The sequence below is a fragment of the Culex quinquefasciatus genome, chromosome 3 (assembly GCF_015732765.1).
Source record: "Culex quinquefasciatus strain JHB chromosome 3, VPISU_Cqui_1.0_pri_paternal, whole genome shotgun sequence".
Lineage (NCBI taxonomy): Eukaryota > Metazoa > Arthropoda > Insecta > Diptera > Culicidae > Culex > Culex quinquefasciatus.
The window spans coordinates 10,886,290-10,912,405 of record NC_051863.1 but is presented as its reverse complement, the minus strand read 5'-3'; the positions used below and the strand labels follow the sequence as shown (position 1 = coordinate 10,912,405).

Sequence of the window (26,116 nt, the reverse complement as noted above, 5' to 3'; positions counted from 1 at the left end):
CAAGACAACATTTTTTCGATGGATCAACTATGGTCCCCTTGGAACGAGCTGTCAAGAAGGACCGCGAGGTTAATTTTTCGAAATTGATTTAAAAATCCATTTTAAACTCTTTGTGGTCGTACAAAGGGTAATTTTACTCAGAAAAATAAGCTTTATCGCTGTAAACAATAATATCAGCAATCTAAGCTTCATTTTAGGACCCAATTCTTTCAGTTGTCTGAACAACAAAGTTTCGTTTCATTTTTGGCATTGAAATTTACATTGTGCGGTCAGAATTTACACTTTTTTCTCATTTCAATATCGAGAGTTTTGTAAATCTGTTGTTACCTTTCATTCTACCACATTGAATCAATCATATAACTCACCCCTCGTTTCCAAACTGACATTCCCACCCTTCGATGCGGCATTCAGCTCTAACAACCTTGGCACCATTTTGCCGTAAACAAAAAGAGACACCGCACAACCACACAGTACGCAGCCAGTTTGCTAGAGATCTGAAAATCAACGCGCGTCCTCTGCTTCGTGTGTCGGGAATTTAAAAGCTAAAAATCCGCCGGAAATGGTCACGCTAGGCCCCAAAAAGGATGGCGGACCGAACGCCGAGTTCTTCAACGCGCCCGAATCGCTGCAGGGGTTTGAAACGGTGCGCCAGTGGCTGCAGAAAAACTTCAAGAAGGTGAGTGAGGTTCCGCCCTCAAAAAAAAAACAGCCGCCTTCGATGAGAGCCATCTTGGTTTTGCGATTTGACGGATGGGACGAAAAAGGGGAATCGGTTCCGGATGCGGTTGGGTTGTGAAATGAATTTTGTTTTCGTTGCAGTACTTGGCGCCGGATCCGCCCACCAAGGAGTCGCTGGCCCAGCTGATCGTGCAGTTTGTGCAGTACCAGGAGACCAAGCTGGGCAAAAGTTCGCAGGATCCGCCGACGACCCGGCTGCCGGTAAGAGGATGGGGAAGTTTGGTTGTGCAAATTTTTGTTGATTTTTTTTTTTTGTAATTTGTAGATGCGATGCTTCATGGACTTTAAGCCGGGCGGTGCGCTGTGCCACATTCTGGCCACCATGTACCGGTACAAGGCGGAGCAGCGCTGGCGCAAGTTTGACTTTACCGTCAACAAGGTAAGTGGCGTTCCGGTCCCCGTCACGGGGGGACCACCCTGGCCTTCCGTCGGTCACTTTAGTGCACCGTTTCAGAACCCGATGCGCAAGGACCCCATCATCCAGATGCTGTTGGACATGGAGACGGCTCTGATCGAGGCCGAGTGCATGCGGCTGCCGATTGTGTACATCCGGCCGGAGGTGGACAAGCAGACGGCGAACCGCATCACGGACATTGTGACGAACCACCAGGGCGAGATGACTCCGGATGAGGAGGAGGCGACGCACATCATCTACCCGGCGGTCGATCCGTTGCCGGAGGATTACGCTAGGCCTACGTTCCGTCGGGACAAGCACGTAATGATCCACTGGTATTACTTCCCGGAGTCGTTCGATACGTGGGTTCCGAACACGTTCGATCTGCCGGACAACGTTCCGGATTGTCCGCTGTCGCCGGGGGATCGTTGGCGCGTGTCGGCTTCCTGGGTCACCGACCTAGAAGAGTACAACGAGTGGATGGCCGAGGAGGATTACGAAGTGGACGAAGCCGGTCGCAAGAAGGTCCACAAGCATCGGCTCAGCGTTGACGATTTGATGTCCGCCGGGGACGAGAAGGTCAAGAAACCGGGCAAGTTGACTCACCAGAAGCGCAAACGTTCGCCGTCGCCCCAAGCCAAGGGTGGAAAGCGCAAGAGTGGCCGTTCGCCGGCCGTTTTCCAGAAGAAGCCACGCGCCGACGACGAGGAATCGGAAGATTTGACGAAAGACATGGACGATCCCCCAGCGGAAACCAACCTGACCGAGGTGAAGGCCAGCTCGAGCAACTCGGCGTCCGGCCCGGCAACTCCGCAGCCGCCCAAGCGAGACCCGGAGATGATGCCGTTGAAGTACGCCACCATGACCGATCTGGACGACGACATCGATCGAGCCAACGCGGATCGTGCCGGAGATGACAGCCAGGCTGGCAAAACCAGCGACAACAGCAACACGCAGGAATTCCCCCACAAGGGCGACCTCGAGGACAACGTTACCGAACAAACCCATCACATTGTCGTCCCATCTTATTCGGCATGGTTCGATTACAACTCGATCCACGTCGTCGAGAAGCGCGCCCTGCCCGAGTTCTTCAACGGCAAAAACAAATCCAAAACCCCGGAGATTTTCCTCGCTTATCGCAACTTCATGATCGACACCTACCGGCTGAACCCAACCGAGTACTTGACGAGCACCGCTTGCCGGCGCAATCTGGCCGGTGACGTGTGTGCGATCATGCGCGTCCACGCCTTCCTCGAGCAGTGGGGCCTCATCAACTACCAGATCGATGCCGACTCGCGCCCAACCCCGATGGGACCTCCCCCGACCTCGCACTTCCACGTGCTGAGCGACACCCCGTCGGGCCTCCAACCGCTAAACCCACCCAAAACGGCCCAACCCTCGGCCGCCAAAACCCTCCTCGACCTGGACAAAAAAACCGACAAAAAAGAGGACGCACCCGCTGGCTCCGCCGACGCAATCAAATCCGAACCCGGCGCACCCGCCCTCCCCGGTTCCGACCCCAGCGGCCAGTTTGGCCTCCGTCTCGACCAATACGCCAAGAAACCATCCGCGATGCGCAACAAAACCGCCGCCAGCATGTCCCGCGACTGGACCGAACAGGAAACGCTCCTCCTGCTCGAAGGCCTCGAGATGTACAAGGACGACTGGAACAAGGTCTGCGAACACGTCGGATCGCGCACCCAGGACGAGTGCATCCTGCACTTCCTCCGTCTTCCGATCGAGGATCCCTACCTGGAAGACGACAACACCTACCTCGGTCCGCTCTCCTACCAACCCATCCCGTTCAGCAAAGCCGGAAACCCCATCATGTCCACCGTGGCCTTCCTCGCTTCGGTCGTCGACCCGCGCATCGCTGCAAGTGCGGCCAAAGCAGCCATGGAAGAGTTTGCTGCCATCAAGGACGAAGTGCCCGCCTCGATGATGGACGCGCACCTGAAGAACGTGGAAAAGTCCAGCTTCGGTGGAAAGTTTGACCCGTACGCGGGGCTGACGACCAGCGGAATCGCCGGCACCGGCACCGACAAGGACAAGGAGGAAGAGGAGGGAAAGACGGCAGGAGGAGCGACGACGCAGGCGGGATCATCGGGGGCCACCCCGGCGACGCCCGGTGGCGATGTGGAGATGAAGGATGTCACCAAGAAGGAGGACGGTAAGTGGCGTGAGCTTTGCTTGCTTTTCGTAGATTGTGTAACATTTTCAAGAGGATATTTTCCCAGAAATAAAGTAGAATCTTATGTAAATTTCAATGCATTTAAATGTAATGAAATTTAATTTAAAATAAATAAATTTGTCAAAGGAAGACAAATAAAATTATGCATTTTAAAACAAAATGGAACAATTTTCCCAAACTTGTCAAAGCAATTTCTACTTACAAAAAAAAAAAAAACATAAATTCATCCAAGAATGTATAATTTTAAAATCTTAAAATTTAAAAATTGATAATTTTGTAAATTTACGAACTGTAAATTTTTAAATATTCTTATGTTATTTTTTTTAAATCCTAGAATTAATCAAATGGAATTATTTATTTTTTGATTTTTTAAATTTAAAAACCAGATTTAAAAAATTAAAATCGAGGAGATTGGTATATTAGACTACGGCAAACAAACAAACAAACTCGCACATTTTGAAAGTTTTCCAGTTTGTCTGCGTCAGAGCTGAAAATGTCAGGGGTCCTGACGCGAAAATCGGTGACGCATACACTCCATTCACTGAACCGCAAAACCATGACATAAACAAACCCGACTCAGTCGTGAGTGCCCTAGCTCACTGAGCAGCTGCAATGCGAGGCAGTAGTCGACCAACGCTCATTCCACGTTGCACGCACACACATAAAGAAACGAGTTTTTACACAAAAAGTTGGTATTTATGCGTGGAAATGTAATTTTGAATATAAGTTATGGTTGTTTTAAGTGTTTTGCACAGTCTAGTAGCATTCAATTGTTTAAAAATAGTCAAAATAGTGTTTAGAGAGGATTTAACGAGTCAGTCATACGACACGAATTGTGTGAGTGTAGCTCATTTTTTCACGTCTCTCATTCTCCAGCAGCCGACCGGCACGAGTCAGGCGGCAGTGGTTGAACGGACACAGTAGGCTTACAGTCACATGCTAGCAGTGAACTGACATTTTGGTTTGCTTCATGTGTACGCTGGGTTGGAAACATTTTGCAGGCCTGGTCTGCGTTGTTTGTTCGCAGAAACGTCAGTTTGCATCACGGCTTGCATACATTTTGTCTTGTTTGTGAGTTTGTGTGTCATAGTCTAATACCACCTTTATTGACAAATTACCACGAATATGTTTTTTTTTGTGGTTCTTCCAAATATGTGGGACGGATGAACAATTCAAACTCTCAAATCTTAATCTCTAAAATTGAATTAAAAAAATGCAAAAGTACAAATATCACAAACTAACAATTTTAAAATTAAAGAAATTCTAGAGTTTTTTTTAACCCTTCCAGCTGCCGTTCTACGCATAATTGTCCCATGTAATTTTTGGACGATTTTGACTTTTTGACATTTTTATGTATAGTTTGTCGCAGGGGCGCCGACTCTGGGGGGGCACGGTACTTTTTGCCCCCCTTAAAATTGGGCAGGGGGGCAGCCCATACATTGTGCCCCCCCAGAAATTTTAGAAGAAAAATATTCTTATTTTAAATATTACAAAAAAAAAATCACAGAAATAATTGAAAATAATATTTAAAACTGTAAAATAGTTCAATTTTTTTTTAAATCGACAACGTTTCATCTATACTACTGCGCTCTCTTATGCTAACAAGGTAGGAAAACCAGCAAGCTTAGTATACAAGAGCAAACTTACGCAAACTCTTGTCAAAACAATCATCAAGTTTTCAGACGCAACATTCTGCGATTTGCCATTGTAGATCAGGATTTAGCGAAAATGAACTGAAACACTTTTCAAAATGGTCATTTGATGACAGCTTTACATTTAAAAAAGCTGATAAATTCGATATTTTTTGAGTAATTTTAGGTATTTTTTTTTCTTGATTTCTTTTTAAAAAATTGCAAATTTTTGGTCGTATCAAGTTGTCATAATGCTTTTTTTGATTTTATTAAAAACCGTTTGTGTATCTTTTTGGTTATTCTTAAATTCTGAAATTCTGAAATCCTGAAATTCTTAAATTCTTAAATTCTTAAATTCTTAAATTCTTAAATTCATAAATTCATAAATTCTTAAATTCTTAAATTCTTAAATTCTTAAATTCTTAAATTCTTAAATTCTTAATTTCTTAAATTCTTAAATTCTTAAATTCTTAAATTCTTAAATTCTTAAATTCTGAACAAATAAATTGATGTTAAATTTTCGCTTTTTTTAAACATTGTTTTTTTTTGTAATTTCCAAATTTCTGATTTTTTAAATTTCTGAATTTCAACTTTTGATTTCTTAACATTTTTAAGCCATGAGTTTTTTTTAACCCTAGGGGTTTTAAAACTTTTTTTAAATTTTGGAATATTTATTTTTTCTGTTATTTTTTTTAAAATTGCAGATTTGAAAAAAAATGTTTTTTGATGTGCATTTTCCAATTTCTTAAGTTCAAAATTTTTGCTTTTTACTTTTGTTTTCATTTTTAGAATATTTGTGTTGTTGAATTTTAAATACCTGATAATTTTTATTATTGACTGTTACTTCTGGAAAATAAGTGAGAATATGCCAATTAGGAGGAATTCGCCTTCCAAACATATAAAAAAATCCCCCAATAAACATTCTCAATCACGTTTTAATAAATTATCTTTTTCAAAAAAAAAAAATGGATTCCGGATGAAAAAAACTCCTATCACATCGTAATATTCAAATTGGTAAAATTCGTGATATACAATAAACTTAAACATCAAATCGCCACTCTCACCTAACGATTTCGGAAAACAACCGTGCCCCCCCAACATTTTGGACTAGTCGGCGCCTCTGGTTTGTCGTATACTTTTAGAAAAACACATAAAATCTAGTACATTGTTCGGAAACTCATCAAAAATAACACCAAGTCTGTTTGTCCCATCGTTACACTTCTACGCATAATTGTCCCACCAAGTATTTTCTCTCATAGAATCATCAGTTTAACGAAGCATTATGCCTTGTTTATCTATTGTATAGCAAAAGGAATCGTAAATAAGAGTGATAAACTATTAACTGGGGCGATTAGGGACACATAGGAGGGATAGGAACCCACGGGACAATTCGTGCTTTCTATTTCATAAGGGCACAAAACTTTTGTAAACAAGAGTGTATCCCTCTCACACCTTATGCAAACTGTCATTCGAGTGAAAGGAATACACTATTGTTTACAAAAGTTATGTGCCCTTTTGAAATGTTAAGCTCCAATTATGCGTAGAAACACAGAAATCGGTCGAAAAATTTCAAAAGCGTTTTTCTCAGTTGCACTTTTTTGAACATGGGACAATTATGCGTAGAACGGCAGTCCAGGCCTGAATTTTTCTGAGCCGTGTTAATCTACAATTTTGGTACCAGTAGTTAAATTTTTCTATGAGTAAACAGAAACAGGCAAAAAAAAGTTACATTTCATTATTGGAGTCTACCGCCGTAACAACACGATTCTACCAAGTTTTCGATTATGGTTCATGTTCATTGATGGCCCTGGAACCTTTTGGGAACACTCTGAGCTATGTGGATTACTTTTGGGATGTTCTGGGTTCTCCAAAGTGTCCTGGAATACAGATCTTGTTGTTCATATTCACTGATGTCCCTGGAACCTTTTGGGAAACTCCAAGATCTGTATTCTTGGACACTTTGGAGGACCCAGAACATCCCAAAAGTGATCCACATAGCTCATAGTGTTGCCAAAGGGTCCCAGGGAAAATAAATGCTGAAAAGTTCAGCACTTGTTTCGAAAAGTAACACTTTTTAACATTTTTTTGATTTAAACGATTTATTGACAAAATACATGAAAATTTGACATAAAATTTCACTCAGTGTGTGTTTTTTGGAATTGCAAAAAATGTTGTATGGAACTCGTTGCAAAACTTGATTTTTTCAGCACTCTTCGTATTTCGGTGAACCTCGTTGGATAAATGTACGACTCGTGCTGAAAAAATCCTCTTTTTGCAACTTGTTGCATAAACTACTATTTCGAGACTGAAAAATCAAGTCAGTCATATGAAAATTGCCAAAAACCACAAAAATCTTATTTTTTTCAGCATTTTTATGTTTGAAACAGCTGTCTTGACAAGGATTGGACATAGGAGAATGGTCAATATGGAGACTTTTATGTAAAATTGACGTTTAGGCCACTTTTCAAAAAAACAGTTTTAGTAAATGATTTTTGTATTTATTTAGGAGAGATATACCATCCTCTGTTTTCGTGAGTCTTTTTGGACAAAAAAAAAATCGTGACATCACCTTAAACATTAACTTTTAAGCTTAACAATTGGAAAATCTCATAGAAGTGGCCTGTATTTTTCTTTCAGTGTTTTTTTTTTCGTAAAGCCCGTCCAATTTCCTACAAGTTTGTCTTTGACCACTTTTTGATACGATGCAATGGTTTTTGAGATACAGTAATTGTTACATTACAAAATACAAAAATATTTAAATCACATACGCTCTTCTCAAATATCATTTTCGAGTACAATTTGACTCCATATACACAAAAATGGCTTATATATGCCCAGGATAACATGTCTATAAAGTTTCATTGAAATCGGAGAGGGTCAGGAACAACAATACTAGAAAAATTCCTGATTGGAGCTGAGTTTGTTCTGATGTGCAAAATTCCTTTTTTTTATAAATTAAAAATCAAAAACACAACAATAAAATTAAAATAGAAAAAAAAAATAAAATGTGCAAATTTGAAAACTTCAGCATAAAAGAATTAAAAATAAATCGAATAGGGGAAATTCTCGTATGTTTGGCAGGTTAAGCACTCGCTGCTAACTCCATCCAATTGACTGATTTTCACTATTAAAACAACAAATTTTGCATAACTTTTGATAGAAACTTGCTTGCTCACTTCTTATTGAGCTATTTATCATTTGATTTCAGTTGAAAATGCTTTTAATTAGCTTTAATTGAATGCCAAAGTTCTGACCTGCCAACATTAGAGGCACGCTGGAATTTAATGCTGTTCCCCTATATTTCCCGCTTCCGAAACAACAAACTTTTTTCAAATAGGTTATCCAAATCTGCATTTTTTAGCCCTTTCGGGCGCTTTTTTGTGTTTTGAATGTTGCGTTAAGGAGGTAGTAGACTATGACAAACAAAGAAACTCGCAAAAAAAACAACTTTTTGACAGTTTGGTAGTTTGTTTGTAGAAACTCAAGTTTCGCAAATTGTCAAACACAAAAAAGTGCGAGTTTGTTTGCCATAGTCGAATATCTCCTTTAGTTCCTGCAATTTTAGGATTTTTGGAGGGTTTTAAGCCGGAATACCTGCTCTACTTCCTAGAAAGCTCATATTTTGCCTATAAATTATACATAAATAAATTTAAGGCAATATGGTGGGGTCGTTGTGCGATGGGTTTCTCATCCTATAGTAGATTCGTTCTTACACTCAAATATATTTACATTAGTCGATTAAAATTGTTTTGCATGATTTTAACTTTTAATATTGAAAAAAAAGTTCTACAAATGAAAAATTCTAAGAGAAATAATAAAAAAAAAACTCAATCTAAAAGCTGTAAAATCTTTAAATGAAAAACAAAAATCATTTCCGTTTTTTTTTTTTTTTTTTTTTGTAGTATCTCCTTTTTCATTACCAATTATGTGCTTTCTCTCTGGGGAATGGTTCATTTTATGGAATAGTTTTCTGTGAAATATTACACAATCTTTTCATGTATGTAGTTGCTTTCCTTTTTTTCTCATCTTCTGTTTCGCTTTTCGTTTCATTGTTTGCTGCTAAATTTCCGTATGATTTGCTCTCGCTTGCTTTGTTGCATTTGTTAAGAAAAAGACAAACCGACCGAGAAGTCGTCGTCGTCCTCGGAAGAGGGTACTAAATCTTCTGATTCTGATGCCGCAGCAGGAAGTGACCCGACCAAGCCGGCCGAAGCAGGTGCGGACCCCGCCGCTGCCTCCGGAGACAAGACCAAGGACAAGGACGCAGAGTCAACTGCGGTGGTCGCTGTCGCCAAGGAGAACGGCGACCCGAAGGTGTTCAACGAGGGAAATCTGCAGTCGGCTGCTGCTGCTGCCCTGGCCGCGGCCGCCGTCAAGGCGAAACACCTGGCCGCCGTTGAGGAGCGCAAAATCAAGAGTCTGGTCGCGCTGCTCGTTGAAACGCAGATGAAAAAGTTGGAGATCAAGTTGCGCCACTTTGAGGAGCTCGAAACGACGATGGAACGCGAACGGGAAGGTCTGGAGTACCAGCGGCAGCAGCTGATTCAGGAGCGGCAACAGTTCCACCTGGAACAGCTGAAGGCGGCCGAGTTCCGGGCTCGCCAGCAAGCCCACCAGCGATTCCAGATGGAACAAGGCCAGTGGCAGCAGCCGCCACCGATGGGCGTTGGTCCGGGTGTGCCTCCTCCGCCAGGTGGCATTCCGGCCGCACAACAGCAGCAACCCCAAGGACCACCGGGACAGGGTCCAATGCCGACCCCCGGAACTAGTGAGTCTGATATTGAACGCCACAAACCCAAACACAATGGGGCTACCCTTTGAACTCAATTAACCGCTTCCATTCCCAACTTCTTTCTTTTCCCGCAGACCCTCAGCAGCAGCCACCAGTGCCGTCTACCGGTGGACACCCTGGACCGGTTCCACCGAACATCTCGGCACCAGCCCAGCAGCCGCAACTGCAGCCACCCAGCAGCAACGGAGTTATCTCTGCTCCTCCTACTTCGATGCCTGTCGACGCTGGTACTACGCCGCCAAATAGCGTTATGCCCCCGACGGCAGCCCCGGCCCAACCTGGAATACCCCCGGCGGTGCTACAGCAGCAGCAGCCTCCCCAGTCCCAGCAGCTAGCAGCGGCACAACCAGCACCAGCAGCAGCACAGGCCGCTCCCGGAGGCGTTCCACCGTCCAGCGTCGGGGGACCACCCGGGCCTATGCCGCCGCAGGCACCTTCTTCGTAAGTGGACCTCGTCGCCGGTCGTAAGAGTTCGTAGGCTACGAAGCAAACATTGTCATTTTGAAACGCGCGTATTCTCTTGGATCAAGGTGAAAAATTTACTTATTTAAACGAAAGTGTTGGGCAATTTTATCACTTGATAATGATAACTTCTTAAAGCAAAACGCGCGCACATCCCTCGGATGGACTCGAAGTAAGATCGACACTGAAAGCTCTGGTGTATTTAGTTCGTAACAACTTCCCATAAGTGTGTATGTGTTTATTATAATTAAAAAATTAAGATAGTGCGACGAGCATCCCCGAATCCCGATACCCAAACACACGCGCGTTTGTGCAACCCCCTCCAATATATGCTATTTTACTCTAAGTGTAAAACAAAAAGCGAATTTGGTTTTTGTTTTGGAAGAAGAAATTGAGAAAGCCTCTTTGCACTTTGCACTGTACCTCGTTGGTTGTTGGTTTCAGAAATTTGGAGATTGCACTCAGAATTACATCGGCATACAGGAAATTATTAGAAGTTGTCCGCTGATTTTGGTGCTGTACCAGTTTCGTTGGCGGAGCCAGAATATCGAAATCGACGATGCTGAAGTTGAAGATTCCTGATGGTGGTGAGATCGCTCATTTTCAAATATCAAAATACACTTTCACTCACTCTAACATTCATCCATAGCATTTAAGAGCAGGAGGGTGTTCCCTCAGTCGTTCGTTGTGAGTTGTGGATTTCCTGCTACTCTTCTGATCGTTCCGTTGCGAAGCATGCTTATTACGTGACATGCTGGGAGCAAGGGCGTCTATGCGAAGTGTTCCTTCAACCACTACACAGTTTCCGGCGTCTTTTATGGTATTTGATTAGTTGCGTCTTTCAATTTCAAAAATGTGAGTGCACAAAAAAGGACAGGTAATCGCTAAAATATGAAAATTATTGAATTTTAGTTAAACGTGTAGTTTTTCCCTGTTTTGTGGGCGGCGCGTCGAAAAACCCAGTTTTTTGATGGATCAACTACGGTCCCCTTGGAACGATCTGTGAAGAAGGACCAAGAAGTTATTTTTTTTAATTAATTTAAAATGGACAGGCCAAAATTGTATGTACATTTATATGGACTAACTAGTGATGAAAAATTATTTTTTGTGGAAGGAAAAAATACTGACAAAATTTCAGCCAATTTGGTCCTAAAATTAAGCTTAAATTTGTGATATTTCTGTTCACAACGTTCAAGCATATTTTTATTAAAATAATTACACTTTGTACGACCGCAAAGGATTTCAAATAGATTTTTAATTCATTTTTTAAAAAATAACATCGCGGCCCTTGTTGACAGAAAAGGTCCTACTTGACAGCCCGTTCCACGGGGTCCATGGTTGATTCATTGAAAAAATGTTGTCTTGCCAATTTACCGTTGTACTTAAAAATAACATAGGACTTTAGGACCCAATTAAAAAATACCAAGAATTGTTTTAAGGAAATGGCCAAAATTCTTGGATGATTCGATTTTCTACTTGTTTGCAATTCCAAATTGGAACATTTACATCAAAGCGTATGTTTTATATAGTTTTGCTTGATTTGTTGTTGAGTTTTTAGTCTTCACTGCTAAAATTTTGAATGTAAGAGGCTCAATTTAAAATCAAAAATGACTTTCATTTCTGCATTTTTGTAAACAAATCTCAATAACAAAATAATGAAACTTCGTATTGATTTGTGAATTAGTGACTTGATAAGTGAGTCCTTCGCATAGAATCGTAAGGGAAATGCATGCATGTTTGCATGGTGTCGATTTCTGGAAAAGTCAGGGAAAACCTGGAATTGTCAGGGAATTTTATGCTGGGTCAGGGAATTTCGATGATCTTAAAAATATTACTACAAAATTTCATTTCCTTTTGAAAATACGCCCTTGATGATGTATTTGAATGTCTTCCAGGCCACGTCCGGAAGGAACGCAGAACTCCATAAAAAAATGCTTAAGGGGTTACATACATGTAAATTGGCTAAAATGACAAGGCTTGGTATGAGCTCACACTAAATATTTTTTCAAATCTGTTTTCAGGGCATTAAAATATACATTTTTATCTATTAACAAAATAAATACGAAGACATTTGGATGTACCATTGCCGAGCTATAGCTATTTAATGTTAGCAGTTTAAAAAAAACGGGTGCCATGATATCTCAACACTGCGTTGACCAAATCGGTTCAAAATTTTTGTGAAGACTCACTAAACGAGTCCCGTGTGCATGACGAAAGACGATTCTCAAAAAGTTTATTTTAAAAAATGATATGTTTTTTTTTGTTTTTCATATAAAAAATTAACAGTTTTAGATTTTGGTATTTTTTTAAAAACCTAAATATCAAATTCAGTTTTCGTCATGCACACGGGATATGTCTTGAGAGTCCTCACTCCAAATTTCAGCCAATTTGGTCCATCCCATTTCGAGATATCGTGGCACCCGTAAATCAACTCCATGTTTCGAGAAAAACAGCATACAAAGTTTGACGGTTCGCTTTGCGCAAGGCAAAACTTCAAACTTAAATCGTCTTCGACTCACTTAAATGGTGAAATATCTTTTTGAATTTTTCAGGAGTGATTGTTAATCATCTTATAAAAGGATTTAATAAATAATCGGAAATATGAATTTTTGAGATTTTTTACATGTATGTAACCCCTTAAGAAAAGGGTCACGATGAAAAGCGCGTAGCTTGTTTGCAATATGTTTACGTTTAAAAATCAATTAATTAGAATTTGATTTGGATTTCCGTTCAACTGGAAATTACAATTTACTAGCGCACACAGGGTGGGACAATATGAGGCAGTTGCCCCACCATCCTCAGAGATTTGTTCTAAAATTGGTCGTTTGCTCAGCATATAGAGACCAGGGAGAAAATCATACATTTTGTCAGAAAAATTGAATGATTTAAAAAATCAACAGTTAAAAAATTCGAACATTTGAAAATTTAAAAAAAAATCTAAAATTCTAAAGCAATTCTAAATTTAAAAATTTTGAAATTTTGATATTTCGGAATTGTTGATTTTTGATTTTTTTAAATACTTATTCTAAAATTCTAAAAACATTGTAAGATTAGAAATTTTTCCAAAATTTCACTTTAGTTTTCGTTATCTAAATTTTTATTTTTCTCAAAATTTAACTGAACTATGATTTAAAAATGATACAAAGTAGTCTAATTTTGTGTAAATCAAAGATATCAATATTTAAAAATAAAAAATGAAATAAAAACAATCAAGAGAACAAAAAAAAATATTATTTTTAAATTCTTAAATTCCTGAATTCTTAAATTCCTAAATTCTTAAATTTTGGAGTTTTTTTTTTGAAAAGGTCCAATAAACCAAATTTCCAGTTTTTGCTTTTTGGGTGTTTTTAGAACCGCCTTGAGTCAGGGGTATTGAAAAACACCCAAAAAGCAAAAACTGAAAATTTGGTTTTTGCAATTCCGTCGTGAAAATACATCCTTTTCCTGTCAGTCTTGAACGACGAAACAGCCTCCTTTTCTGTACCAAAAATAACAGAATCGAATAGTAACATTTTTCAAAATTAATGCTGAAAAGTTCTACTTTTCAGCACTGAAATGGGTGCTAAAAAGTTGAACTTTTCAGCACTTGTTTCGAAAAGTATCACTTTTCAACATTTTTTTGATTTGAACGATTTATTGACAAAATACATGAAAATTTGACTTAAAATTTCACTCACTGGGTGTTTTTCGGAATTGCAAAAAATGTTGTATGGAACTCGTTGCAAAACTTGATTTTTTCAGCACTTGTCGTATTTATCCAACTCGACTCTTTTTCTACTACTATTATTGGTCCTTTAAAAAAAAACTCCATAATTCCTGAAAACCTGATAAAAGAAGAAGAAGAAGATGTAGGAAAATTTGCCTCGATTTTTCTAAGTGACGCTTTGGTAAGACCATCGAGTATGAACTGTATCTTAAATTTAAAACCTATATCGAGAATTTATTACAATTTTTAAATTTTATAATTTTTTTTTATTATGATTTCATTGAGTTTTTAGATATTAATTTCTAAATGTTGAAATTTTTGATTTTTTTTTTTGTCAAAATGTTTGTTTTGGCTTTTTCTTCTAGTTTACATAATTCTAGCAAAAATACATTTTCAGCGTTTCAAGATTCAAGATTGCGTTCTGAGATTACAAAATTGAATTTATTGTGCAGCTCTTTTGTATGTTTGTCGCAAAATTATTATTTTTTTTAAATGACGCCGATTTGGCGCGGATTGGGTTTTGGGATGGCGTGGATTTATTTTTCGTTTTCTTCGTAACAATTCTGAATAAAAATTTTGAAAATTTTGAATTTGAGAGTTCAAGAATTTATAAAATATGGTCTCTTCGGAAAAGTTGTTTCCAACATCCGAGATTTCATAGGGATTGTACAACTACATTTCACATATTTTCCCCAAACAACATTCAAGGGGTTACAAGGAGGAGTTCCCGTGGTCAGATCTAGCTTAAATTTGGAATCTATTCCAAAACACCCAAATATCTAAGTTTGATAAACAATGACTTTTTGAAAAGCTCGAGTAGGTTGTATTTTGTTTATATTTTTATAAAATGTATTGATCGTGTGAATGATCGTTTGTAGGCTCTGGTCAAGGTATAAACTTTTTTTTAAATTTCATAGCAAAACTATTTTTTTTATGAAATTATTTAAGAAGATGTTTTCTTCAAATATCCAGAAAACCGATAACATTAAATACAATCATTGTTGAAAAAGACCTAGATCTTACCGAAAACCATGTTTGAATTCATTGTATTTTTCGAATTATGAGCAAAAATGTAAATTTATTGACAAAACCACGCAAATGTTGTTTATTTCGAGTTTCTTAAATAAGCTTTCTCGAAGTTTAGATTGTTTGAAAAAGTTTGTTCAATGTTTATAATGTTATCAGGAGCTATTACGAAGGTAATTAAACAACAACGGAACCTCAAATCCATTTAGAGGCTTGGTAGTGGAAGTGTTAAATTAAAATCCACCTGGGGGCAGAATGGACCACCCTTTTCCTGCCTTATAAAAACAATCAAAAGTTACGAAATTTGAGCTAAATGGATTATTTCACTCCTGGTAGCTTCACATTCACGTTTAATGCAACATTAGTTGATTTTTAGTTGTTTTGATGCTTATTTGTAAAAATAGTATCTTATTTCAACATATTAAAACTATTTTCAAAAATGTTTGTTTTGGTAAGTGACTATTTTCATAAAAGTGGTCTAACTTCATGGAAACTATGTTAGAAAGGTCCCTTAAATCATTTATTATCTCCCTTCAACGTTTTATTAGACAAAATGGCTTGTTTTCTAAGGTGGCCCATTCTGCCCCGCACCCAGGAAAAGTAGCCGACAAAAACTTTTTTTTAACCCTCTAACGCCCAGAGCTGTTTGCTTATCATAAAAATAGTAAATGGTTAAATTTTGGTACAATAATGCAGGAAATACTTTACTTTGACCCACAAACATCGAATTGGTGCAAAAAAGTTGAATTTGAAATGGTGCACCATAAGGAAGATGAGCAACTTTTTTTAAATTACAAAAACTTGTTTTCTTTAAGGTGGCTCAAAAATAGTTTTAGGCTCAAAATTTTCATCAACCAAGTATACAGCATTGAAGGGAACATCCCAAAGCATAAGCCTACTACACTGAATTCATAAATTTGTATGTTTTTCTATGGTTTTTGGCGCATTTTACTTAGGCGGGCCATTCTACCCCCCTGCCCCTAATGCCAATTGCACGGCAAAATGTCACCAACTGTTTTTCACCACATATTTTTTCATAAGGTAAATTTTGTTAGGTTGTTTCAAGTAAACAAATAAATTAAGTAGTGTTGCAAATAAAATTCATGTATAACTATCAATTATGTGTTTATTAAATTTATTTTTATTTGTTTTGGTTAAAATCGTATTGCAACAATTTTGTCGATTGAAATTAAATACGCTGATATTATTGACAAAAAATATCTAATTTCGTCGCTGCATTTTTTTTAGTTTGAAAAATCAACGAAACAAATTAAATGTATTAAATCAAAACTTGGATTAAAATCTTCTTTGCGAAAAACCAATTGTTGCGTTGTTGTGCATCTTTATTCAAATATTTGACAAAACATTTTAAAATGATTTTTAAGACACAAAATTTAAAACAGTGTAGAAAAATATATTTCTGGTAGTTTTTTAATAGTCATTCTTAAAATTTCTTATTATTTATTATTAAAATTTATGAAAAAAAATTATCATCGGATTTCTTGACGCATTATGATTTGTTTTTAGTATTCAAAAAAAATAGCAGCGATCTTTATTTTCGACATGATTAATTTTATGTTTTAAACTTTATCATTGAAAAGTTGTTCTGAAAAAAAAAAACATTATTTTTGCATATGAAAAAAAATAAATAAAATGAATTAGAAATGTAAACAGCCAAAACTTTAAGAAATTTAAATTTAGTGTCTTTCAGTTTTTTGCACATTTATCAACTTAAATAATTTATTATGAAAATATTAATATAAAAATGATAAGAATGAAATTCAAACATAAAGATTTTTCAAATGTGAAATAAAATAATAACAAAAATACAAAGGCAAAATCCATATAAAACTATGAATTAGCCAAATTTTATGTAAAAAGCGAAAATTGATCAAATTAATGTTTTGTTATTTCTAAAAATTTAATCTCAGGATTATTTTTCCAATTTTAACACTCAATTTATTAATTGAGTATTTCATGAACAGGGCCAGTTTTAGAACTATTTTCAAAACGCCATCGCGGGCCGGATAAAATGGCCTCACGGGCCGGATCCGGCCCGCAGACCGTTGATCGGCTTCTTTGGACAAAATGACATGATTTTCGAGGGACATTTCGGATTAAAATTTCACATGTAAAAGGGTCAATGTTTGAACTTTTATTTATTCACTGCTTCGTTTCTGTATCTTTTTTAAACTCTTATTTTTCTTTTTTTCATTTCTCAGTGTCACAATCATTGTAAAAGTGCCAGTTTGGTTGTTCGTTTTGTTTTACAATTATCTGTTTTGTTTTATTTCTGTCAAAATCTTTCACAAATAATTTTATTTTTTTCTTAATTTGTTTTTGCTTTTCTACAAGTTTGTGTGTGTGCACCGTTATTGCTGGCCCTCCAAAATTTGCAAGTGATTTATTTTCTCTCTTTCTCTCGATTTTCATGTTTGTTAGTCAATTAATTTTTCGCAATTTCATTAAACTTTAGCTTAGATGATGGCTGTGCCAAATTGTATAGGCTCCGGATGCTTGTTTGTCTCTGGATTTCGCACGTGGGGAGGGAGGGGAAAGACTATTTTATTTTATTTATTTATTTTATTTTGTTTTGTTCTTTCAAGTTCAAGTGTGTAACAATGCTTACGAGAAACGGATGAGATGGCGCATCTCTGGCGTTGCTGCTCAAAGGTTGGATTTTTCGTGCACGTGCGACTTTCTCAAATGTGATTTGTCGGTTTCGTTTATTTTACTGTTTTTTTTTTGTGTGAGTGTGTGTTAGTTTTTATTTATTTCAACAAATAATTAATCTTAACCTCTTACGTTTTGCTGGGATTTCTTTATTTCGCTTGACTACTTTTTTGGGGTTTGTGCAGGTGTGGATGAATGTGTCCAGTAAGGAATTGTTCGAATGTGATCAAAAACCGAATCTAGGCTCAACCCCCGGTGGTTGGTCACTTTGTTAGATTGACACTTTTTTAGTTTGTACCCCGTTGGTTTGACAAAGCCAAACTAAAAAAATGACTAACTGTCACTTTTTACACGGGACTCACACAAACTAACAAACCAAACGCTTGTTGGTAAGTGTGAGCTCTGTGTAAAGAGCGTGTCAAACTAAAAAGTGGCCCGTTCGTTTGACAACAATTGGTGTCAAACCACCGGGGTTTCAGTGTGTATGTAAAATGTATTTTATTTTTGAAAAAAAATTTCCAAAACCGAGCGGAATAAACTTCCAAACTCCTGAGTGAAACATTTAAACATTTACTATCCAATATTCAAAAAATAATAAATTCAAAGTGCTGAAATCCAAAATTTTCAACTTTTAAAATTCTCAAATTCTATAGTTGTAATTTTTTAAGATCTGAAATTCAACAACATAAACGTTAAAAAAAACTCTGGATCAGGCACATGTTTCAAGTTGTTGTACAGAAAAATAGTAAAATAATGGTTCAAAGATTCAAAACATTAAAAAAATATTAAAATAAATTAAAAAATTGCAATTCTGATGTATAAAAAACTGATTTGAAAAATCTTTAAATTCAGAATTTCACCATTGTATTTTTTTTTTAATTTAAAAACTTTTTGATTTTTGAAATCCAAAAAAATATTTTTAAATTCAAATTATTCAATGATTTCTGGCAATTTTGACTATTGAAATTTTTAATTTTGAAATCTAGTATTTTTGAATTCTGAGCGTAGCGTTTTAAAATAATTTTACAAACATGTAAACAATCCTATATTTCTTAAATTAAGTGATCTTAAATTTTAAAATTCATAGCTCTTTACGATTTTTTTTGTTTTTGAAATTTTAGCTTAGAAGATTATTTCCAGACATCTCATTTTTATACACCTTTATGGTCCAAAATTCTAAAATTTTAAAAATTGAAATTAAGCATTCAAAACCAGTTTTCTTTTTAAATTCTAATGTAAAGAAAATCTGTGGCTTGAGAAATTTGTAAATTTAAGATAAAAAGCCTTAAATTTCAAAAAATTCTTCTAAATTACAAAATTTAAAAACTTTCAAATTTTAGAAATCGAAATATTTTGTGTTATTCAAAATCCTATTTATTTTTTAAAGTTTTTGCTTTCGTATTTTTTTTTTTAATTTGAAGAAGATTTTTTTAGTTTCAACGTAATGTTTCAATGCTCACTGTTAATTTTTGAATTAATTTACTTTCAGAATTTTCAAATTTGAAATCTAGTATTTTTGAACATTTAACGTCACGTTAAAACATACTTTCACAACGATCGAATAAAAAAAATGGAATTCAAATGTTTAAAGTTTCAAAGATCTCAAATATTAAAGATGCTTAATTTAAAATTGTTAGTGTTAATTGTTTCAAATTTAAGATTTTTAAAATTTGGAATCCAGTTTTTTTGAATTTTGAACGCTTTTTTATTTTTTTGAAATTCATATGTTATATTAATTTATGAATTTTGAAACTAAAAATGTAGCATATTTGGATGTTGAATTCTTCAATATTGTTGTAAATACAAAAGAAAATAAAAAAATGTTAAATTAAGATGTTTGAAATTATACAAATCTCTGAAAATTAAGAGTAATAAAATTTCAGAGTTTTTTTTTAAACGTCCTTCAAACTATTCTGTTTTATATGTTTATAGGACCTAATAAAAAAAAGCCCAGAACATAACAATTTTATTAAAAAAAATCCACATTCGAACAATTCCTGCGGACAGGAAAGAAGCGACTGACTTTACCTTTGTTCTACTAACAAGAGGGGAATCAAAAGAAGGTTCTCTTCCTTGAGTGCTTAGAAACCCTGTTACTGTGTATGTGTGAGAGTTGAGAGATGAGAATTAGAGAGAATTATCATGATTGGTTGAGGGATGTTAGGAGAAAATGGGAGCTAATTGGCAACTTTTGCACAGCGCGCGACACTAGTAGGGGAGATTGTGATTGTTTGCGGGTGTGTGTGTATGTGTGTGTTTTCAATGTTTGGTTTTTTCCACTACTACAACTCACAGTAAAATTTGTTAATAAATTCTTGTACTTTCTACTAATTTTAATTCTATCTCTTTCAAAGACATTTTTTATTTAATTAATTAACTTGCCATAGTATGTACAACTTGTTGTAATATTTCTCATCTTCTGCTTAAACACTATCTCTCTCTCTTTTACAACTTTCTCCTCAAACTTGTTTTGTTTGCTGTGTGTTTATGCATTTAAATGATTTGCTTTTTTTTCTTCTTCCTCTTCTTACTTTCACATCGATTTTGTTATATATTCACTGAAACTTACCAACTAAGATCACTAGAAGCCATTCCGCGAGCCGTCGCGAAATGGATCTTAATAAATTTCACGTTACGCTTCTTTAACCTCTAAATTTTTAATTTAAGAGACTGGTTTTCTTCTTCTTCTTCTTCTGCTTCTTCCAACTGATTACACGTTCGGATGGGACTCCTCCACGAGGAGAGTTGTTGTTTGTGTTTGTGTTAGTGTGTGATCCAATGCAGGGCACGCGGGTGTGGTGAGGACGAAGGTCTGTTTGGCTTCTAGGAAGGGGGCGGGGCGCAGGAAACGATTTCGACGCTGGGGCGGAGCTTTGTGGGCGTGGCTTGTTTTGCGGGTTTTGATTTTTTTAAACTATTCCGTTTTATGTTTGTTTTGGCTATTTGTTTATGTAGTTTTTTGCTGCTTTATTTGAAAAACATATTGTTTAGTACGAAACTGTGCTATTTATCTTGTTTGTTTTTTTTTTATGGTGCGTAAATGTATTGGTTGTTTATGCTTAGTTTCCAATTGTTGTGTATTTCCGCTTTAGGGACTATTGAGTAGTAGTGGTTAGTACTGTAGTATAAATCTATTGTGTGTGTGTTTCGGCTGTTGAGCCGTGAATGCCCGGCTTAATCGGGTGTTGCGTTTGTTTATGTTTCGTTAAATTTCGTTTGAATTCAATGCAATCGGCAAATAATTCCAATGCGTTCGAGTTTTGGGCGGTCAATTTAAAAATGCTGAAAGGAAAAAAAACATTTTATAGTTAATTTCAAAAACTAAAATTTAAGCAATAAAAAGATGGTGTACCTTTGCAAAATGTGGTGCAATTTAATCTTGCTGTTGCTGCTGCTGCTGTTGTTGAATGTTTTGCAGTGACTGTTGAGATGGATCGGATGGAGTTGCTGTGGAATTATGTTGAAATAAAATAAAGTTTTTGTTTAAATAAATAAATTAATCACTTAAATTCATTGATTTTACAAAAAGGAAAGGAACATTCTTCGATTTCACAAAGGATAAATTCTCAAATGAATGATATTTTTCCCTGTTGCACATACCACACAATGAAATTTGTTCGATCCAGATTTTTCGATCGCTATCGTAATTTTTCGAAATACAGTGGACTCTCTCGTTGTCGATATTGAAGGGACCGTCGCGAGTGGCAGGTATCAAATTACAGAACGAAAAATCTAAGCATGCTTCTTGAAAGGACTGACAAATTTATTGACAGCTGGGCTGTTTCGGTTTGTTACGAAGGGGGGGAGGGGAGGCAAAAATCCCAAATTTTGCGTTACGTAATAAAAGAACGTCTGATTTTTCTGAAGCAGTAAAAAATCATAACATTATATTCATCAGATCATTAAAAGATAATCAAATAAAAAAACTAGTATTCCAAATAAGATTCATTTATCTGATTATAAGAAAGAAAAACAAAGAAACCTTTTATAATTAAAATTTAATTATAAAAAGAATTTAATTGAAAAAATTGAAATTCAGTAAATTTTTTTTTTTGCTGCTATGAGATATTTTTCAAGATTTCAAAAATATTTGCAGCGTTATCTGTATAAATAATTTGCTTTTTTAAGCTTATTCCTGAAAAAATCTATTACTAAAAAGTTTAATAAAAACTACATAATTTTTTTCTTACTCAATTTAAATAAAAATCAATTTGAATAAAATGACTCAGGACAGAATAATTAAAATTTAAGGTAAACACATTCAAAATTGTAAGAAATTCAATATTAGAATTATTCTGTACAACAATCAAGTTTGTTATCGTACATTTAACAATTTAACGAAATTGATAATTATGCTTTTTTTTCCTAGTTTTCGATTTAATTATTGATAATCAATATAGAAATGATAAAAACTAAATTCAAACATAAAGAATGTTTGAATTTGAAATAAAAACATTGCTAAAGCACAAAATAACAGCTAAATTTTCTCAATTAAATTTTTGTGAAAATTTGATCTTAAGCTTATTTTTTTAAATCTAGACTCTAAATTTACATATCGAGTATTTCATCAACTGCCTTAAGGGCCATTGATAGAACTATTTTGAAACGCAGTCGCGGGCCGGATCCGGCCCGCGGGCCGTACGTTAGGCAGGCCTGCTGTAGAGCAAATAATTTGATTTTTTGAATGTTTCGATCGTAATTTGTCACTGGTATGTAGATCGTAATCGCACTTTCTTAAAATCATGCCACGAAAAATAAAAAAAATCCAACAAGCATAAAAAACAGAAAATTTTTAAAAGGAATTTGAAAAATTGAATTCAAAAATTCAAGAATAAGGCCGTTGCAAATATTTTTTGAAGTTTTTGTCCCTCGACTCTGACCAAAATCAAGGGGAGGGGGGTATGTTGGTGGTATTGACAAAAAAATATATTTTTTTTGCGGTGCTGGAATTTCATAAAAAAAAAAAACAAATATTTTTAAGCCTGCCCAAACATGCTAAATATCATTATCAATGCAGAAAAATGCATTTTAGATTGTTTTCTGTGGATTTAACTTCTATTTTCATTAAAAATTTTGAAAAAATATTGTTTTGCCTCCTGATTTATCGGACTAATTTTGAAAGGGAGGAGCGTGGCGACAAAAACTTTGAAAAATAAAACTTAAAAAAAGTAAAAGTTTGATTTCAAATTTCCAAAAATTAAAAAAAAAAAACATTTTGTTCAATTCAATTCAAGAACATGAAAATTTGAAAATTCCTTAACAAAGCTTTAAAAAAATCAAAATTTATAATTTAAAAAAAATAAGCTAAACAAATAAAAAATGTTTATTTCCAAAAGTTTGAACCTTCATTTAATTTTTGAATAGTAGAATTTTGAATTGTTTAAAATACCTGCATTTTTTTTTTTGGTTTTTAAAATTCTGTCCGAGAAATCAAAAACCAACAAAAATGTTTTTTTTTTTAAATTTAAAAAAATCATTCCAAATAGAGAAAAGACTAAGTCTTATCAACCAAAAACAATTCGAATTGCATTTTCCTGCGCTGAAAATCATATTTACCATGTTTGGGCTCGATTAAAAATATTTTAAGTTTTTGCAGAAAGTTTTTTTTTCAATTTTTTTATGCTTCGATATTTTTTGAAACTGATGATTGGTAAACAACTGTGCTGGTGTAAAAAACATTTGAAAACACTCTTTTTTTTTTAATTCAAATGTTATAATTCCATGGCTTGAAATTTCATTTTTTTAACTTCCGAGAGTTCTTGAATACACAGATTAGTGGATGGCCCCTTATCCGTGTTGTGTGGATGTCCTATAAACTATTGTCTTTCATATGTTTATAGGACCTATTGAAAAAAAACGTTACTAAATCCACCCTTAGGTGGTTGGTGCCTTCCTCACATTTCGAGCCAAACATTTCATTAGGGCCCAAAACCAAAACGTAAACATTCGGGATTATTCCACTATTCCATTCATGAGTACATTCCCTACATGCCCTCCAAGAATCAGATTGATAACAAACAATTTCATATTGAAAAAATCATAAACTCAAAAGGGCCCATAACAATGTTCACTCCGAACCAGAAAAAAAGTTCAATTGTGCCCTTTTCTTTTTCGTAGTTGAGGAACTTTCTATGTTATGAGGTGAAGTTTTCATACATTCTTAACACTAATTCACTTCAAAACAACGTTTGGTTAACGTTTCACCAAGGATTTCTGCAGAAAAAAACTTCGTCGAACCACAATATTTAACACGGTCCTGCGGATCCTGTTCAGTACACCTTTGAAGAATTTTTATATTTCACATGCCCTATTCATACCATTCGATCACAAAACTTCACCAGTTAACATAATGTTCGCTGAATTCCTTATTATTTCTAACAGAACAAAACTGCCGTTCTACGCATAATTGTCCCATGTTCAAAAAAGTGCAACTGAGAAAAACGCGATTGAAATTTTTCGACCGATTTCTGTGTTTCTACGCATAATTGTCCCGTGGGTTCATATTCGCCCTATGTGTCCCTAATCACCCCAATTAGCAGTTTATCACCCTTATTTGCGATTCTCTTGCTATACAACAGGTAAACAAGACATACTGCTTAGTAAAACTAATGATTCCGTGTAAGAAAATACTTGGTGGGACAATTATGCGTAGAAGTTCAATGATGGGACAAACAGACTTGGTGTTGTTTTTGATGAGTTTCCAAACAAAGTACCAGATTTTATGTGTTTTTCTTAAAGTACACATCAGACTGAACTTAAAAATGGCATAAAGTCAAAATCGTCCAAAACTGACATGGGACAATTATGCGTAGAACGGCAGAAAAGGTCCCATAAACATCATTCAAAACAACAATCGAATGACAGCGCTTTAGTGCCCTTTCAATTCTCTTCGAAATTGCATCTAGAAAGGGCCCATTATGAACAACAGTTGGAAAGTTAAAAGGGCCTAATAACGAGATTTTTTTAAATTATCAGTTTTATTGCGAAAATCAACATAAATTAAGAAGCATTCAAGCAGAGTTGAGGATAATGATGTGTTTTATCGTATCATAAGTAAAAATACCATCAGTGAAGCTTCTTTTGAAAATAGGAATTGAAACAAGTTGTGCACTTTTTGCAAGCGATTTTCTCGAATCGCGGATTTTGATTTTGTGCCCTAATGAAATGTTTGGCTCGATTTAAAGGGTGGTATCCAAAATAGACACAAAATGGCGGTGTTTTTCAGAGTTGTATCAATTTTGACTCATTATTCATACCACTAGATTGGGTAATCAGATCTTCATATTGCAGGGCACTTATGTGGTTACAACTTATGATAGGGTAGTCAGATCTTCAATCCAATTCGTGCTCGTTGAAAAGGTTTTTTAATTACCTATCCAAAGATAGGTCGCATGAATATCATGAGATAAGATGAGATGATCATGAGATCCGGCCTCCAAAATGTGCATAAATAACACTTAGGTGTTTGTAAATTTTGATAGGGTTGTCAGATCTTCAATGTCTTGGACGAGTTGAAAAGGTCTTTTGATTACCTATGCAACAATAGGTCGCATGATAGATTCGGACAACGTTTCCATCAAAATATCTGAGATCCGGCCTGTAAAAAGTGCGTAAATAACACTTAAGTGCTTATAATTTTTGATAGGGTTGTCAGATCTTCAATGTCTTGGGCGCGTTGAAAAAGTCTTTCAAATACCTTTCTAAAAATGTATAGCATGACGGGTTTTCTTACAAAAACCACCCTTTTCACAATCTTCCGAACTTTTGTTAAAATCGTTTTTTTTAGCATAACTTTTAAAGTACTTAACTAAACTCCATAATTTTTAATAGCGACTTATGGGACCCCAGGACGGATCGATTGAGGCCAAAACAGACAAAATCAGTTTAGCCAGTCTTGAGATAATCGAGTGACAATTTTTTGATCAACATCCCACCACACACACAGACATTTGCTCAGAATTTGATTCTAAGTCGATAGGTATACATGAAGGTGGGTCTAGGAAGTCTAATTGAGAAGTTCATTTTTCAAGTGATTTTATAGCCTTTCCTCAGTAAGGTGAGGAAGGCGAAAATCTAGATTTAAAAGGAAGACTGGGGTCTCCCGTTTCACGCAAAAAAAAAATCCCAAAAAACGCTTCCCCTGGTTTGCGCCCCCTAAAAAAGAGCGAAATTGAGGGTTTTATTGTCAAGCAATAAAAAAGAGGTATGAACAAACTTCCAAAGGGTCCATGTGGTTTATGGAATCGAGTATTTATGTATCTTTCGATTTTATATCCCATATCTAAACCAAAGTGCCATCTGCAAAAATGCTATAACACATTTCGATCGTATTTCTTGATTCACGATCAAAATTTATCGATAGTAAATTTTCAATTGTAATTTCTCGACGGTAGATCAAGATTTGTCGATTGTAGATCGTAATCTTATCGAGATACTAGTTCATGAGTCGAGAAACTACGATCGAAAAATTACGATCAAGTGCAATAATCACCACGTCAGTCTT

General features: G+C 35.8%; 2 protein-coding genes across 10 annotated transcripts in view; one reads left to right on the top strand and one right to left on the bottom strand.

The window, feature by feature from the left end:
- Positions 1 to 469: 469 nt before the first annotated feature.
- LOC6049539 (SWI/SNF complex subunit SMARCC2) lies at positions 470 to 10,571 on the top strand. 4 transcript variants are annotated; one of them, XM_038261895.1, is made up of 6 exons: positions 470 to 676; positions 820 to 939; positions 1,004 to 1,117; positions 1,208 to 3,302; positions 9,063 to 9,722; positions 9,821 to 10,571. In XM_038261895.1, exons 1-6 carry the CDS (start codon positions 560 to 562, stop codon positions 10,189 to 10,191), a joined length of 3,477 nt encoding a protein of 1,158 aa, XP_038117823.1. In that variant the 5' UTR covers positions 470 to 559; the 3' UTR covers positions 10,192 to 10,571. The 4 variants fall into 4 exon arrangements, with proteins under 4 accessions (XP_038117823.1, XP_038117825.1, XP_038117824.1 ...); XM_038261897.1 differs by having other exon boundaries at positions 1,193 to 3,302; positions 9,141 to 9,722; XM_038261896.1 differs by having other exon boundaries at positions 1,193 to 3,302; positions 9,138 to 9,722.
- Positions 10,572 to 18,969: 8,398 nt separating this feature from the next.
- LOC6049547 (putative transcription factor capicua) overlaps positions 18,970 to 26,116 on the bottom strand; it is a 90,005-nt gene continuing 82,858 nt past the window's right edge. For all 6 annotated transcript variants that reach the window (XM_038264848.1, XM_038264850.1, XM_038264852.1 and 3 more), the window contains exons 15-16: positions 20,966 to 21,060; positions 18,970 to 20,895 (exon numbers count right to left, since the gene is read on the bottom strand). In XM_038264848.1, coding sequence (XP_038120776.1) covers positions 20,987 to 21,060 — 74 coding nt within the window. In that variant the 3' untranslated portion in view covers positions 18,970 to 20,895; positions 20,966 to 20,986. The remainder of the gene's footprint in view (positions 20,896 to 20,965; positions 21,061 to 26,116) is intronic.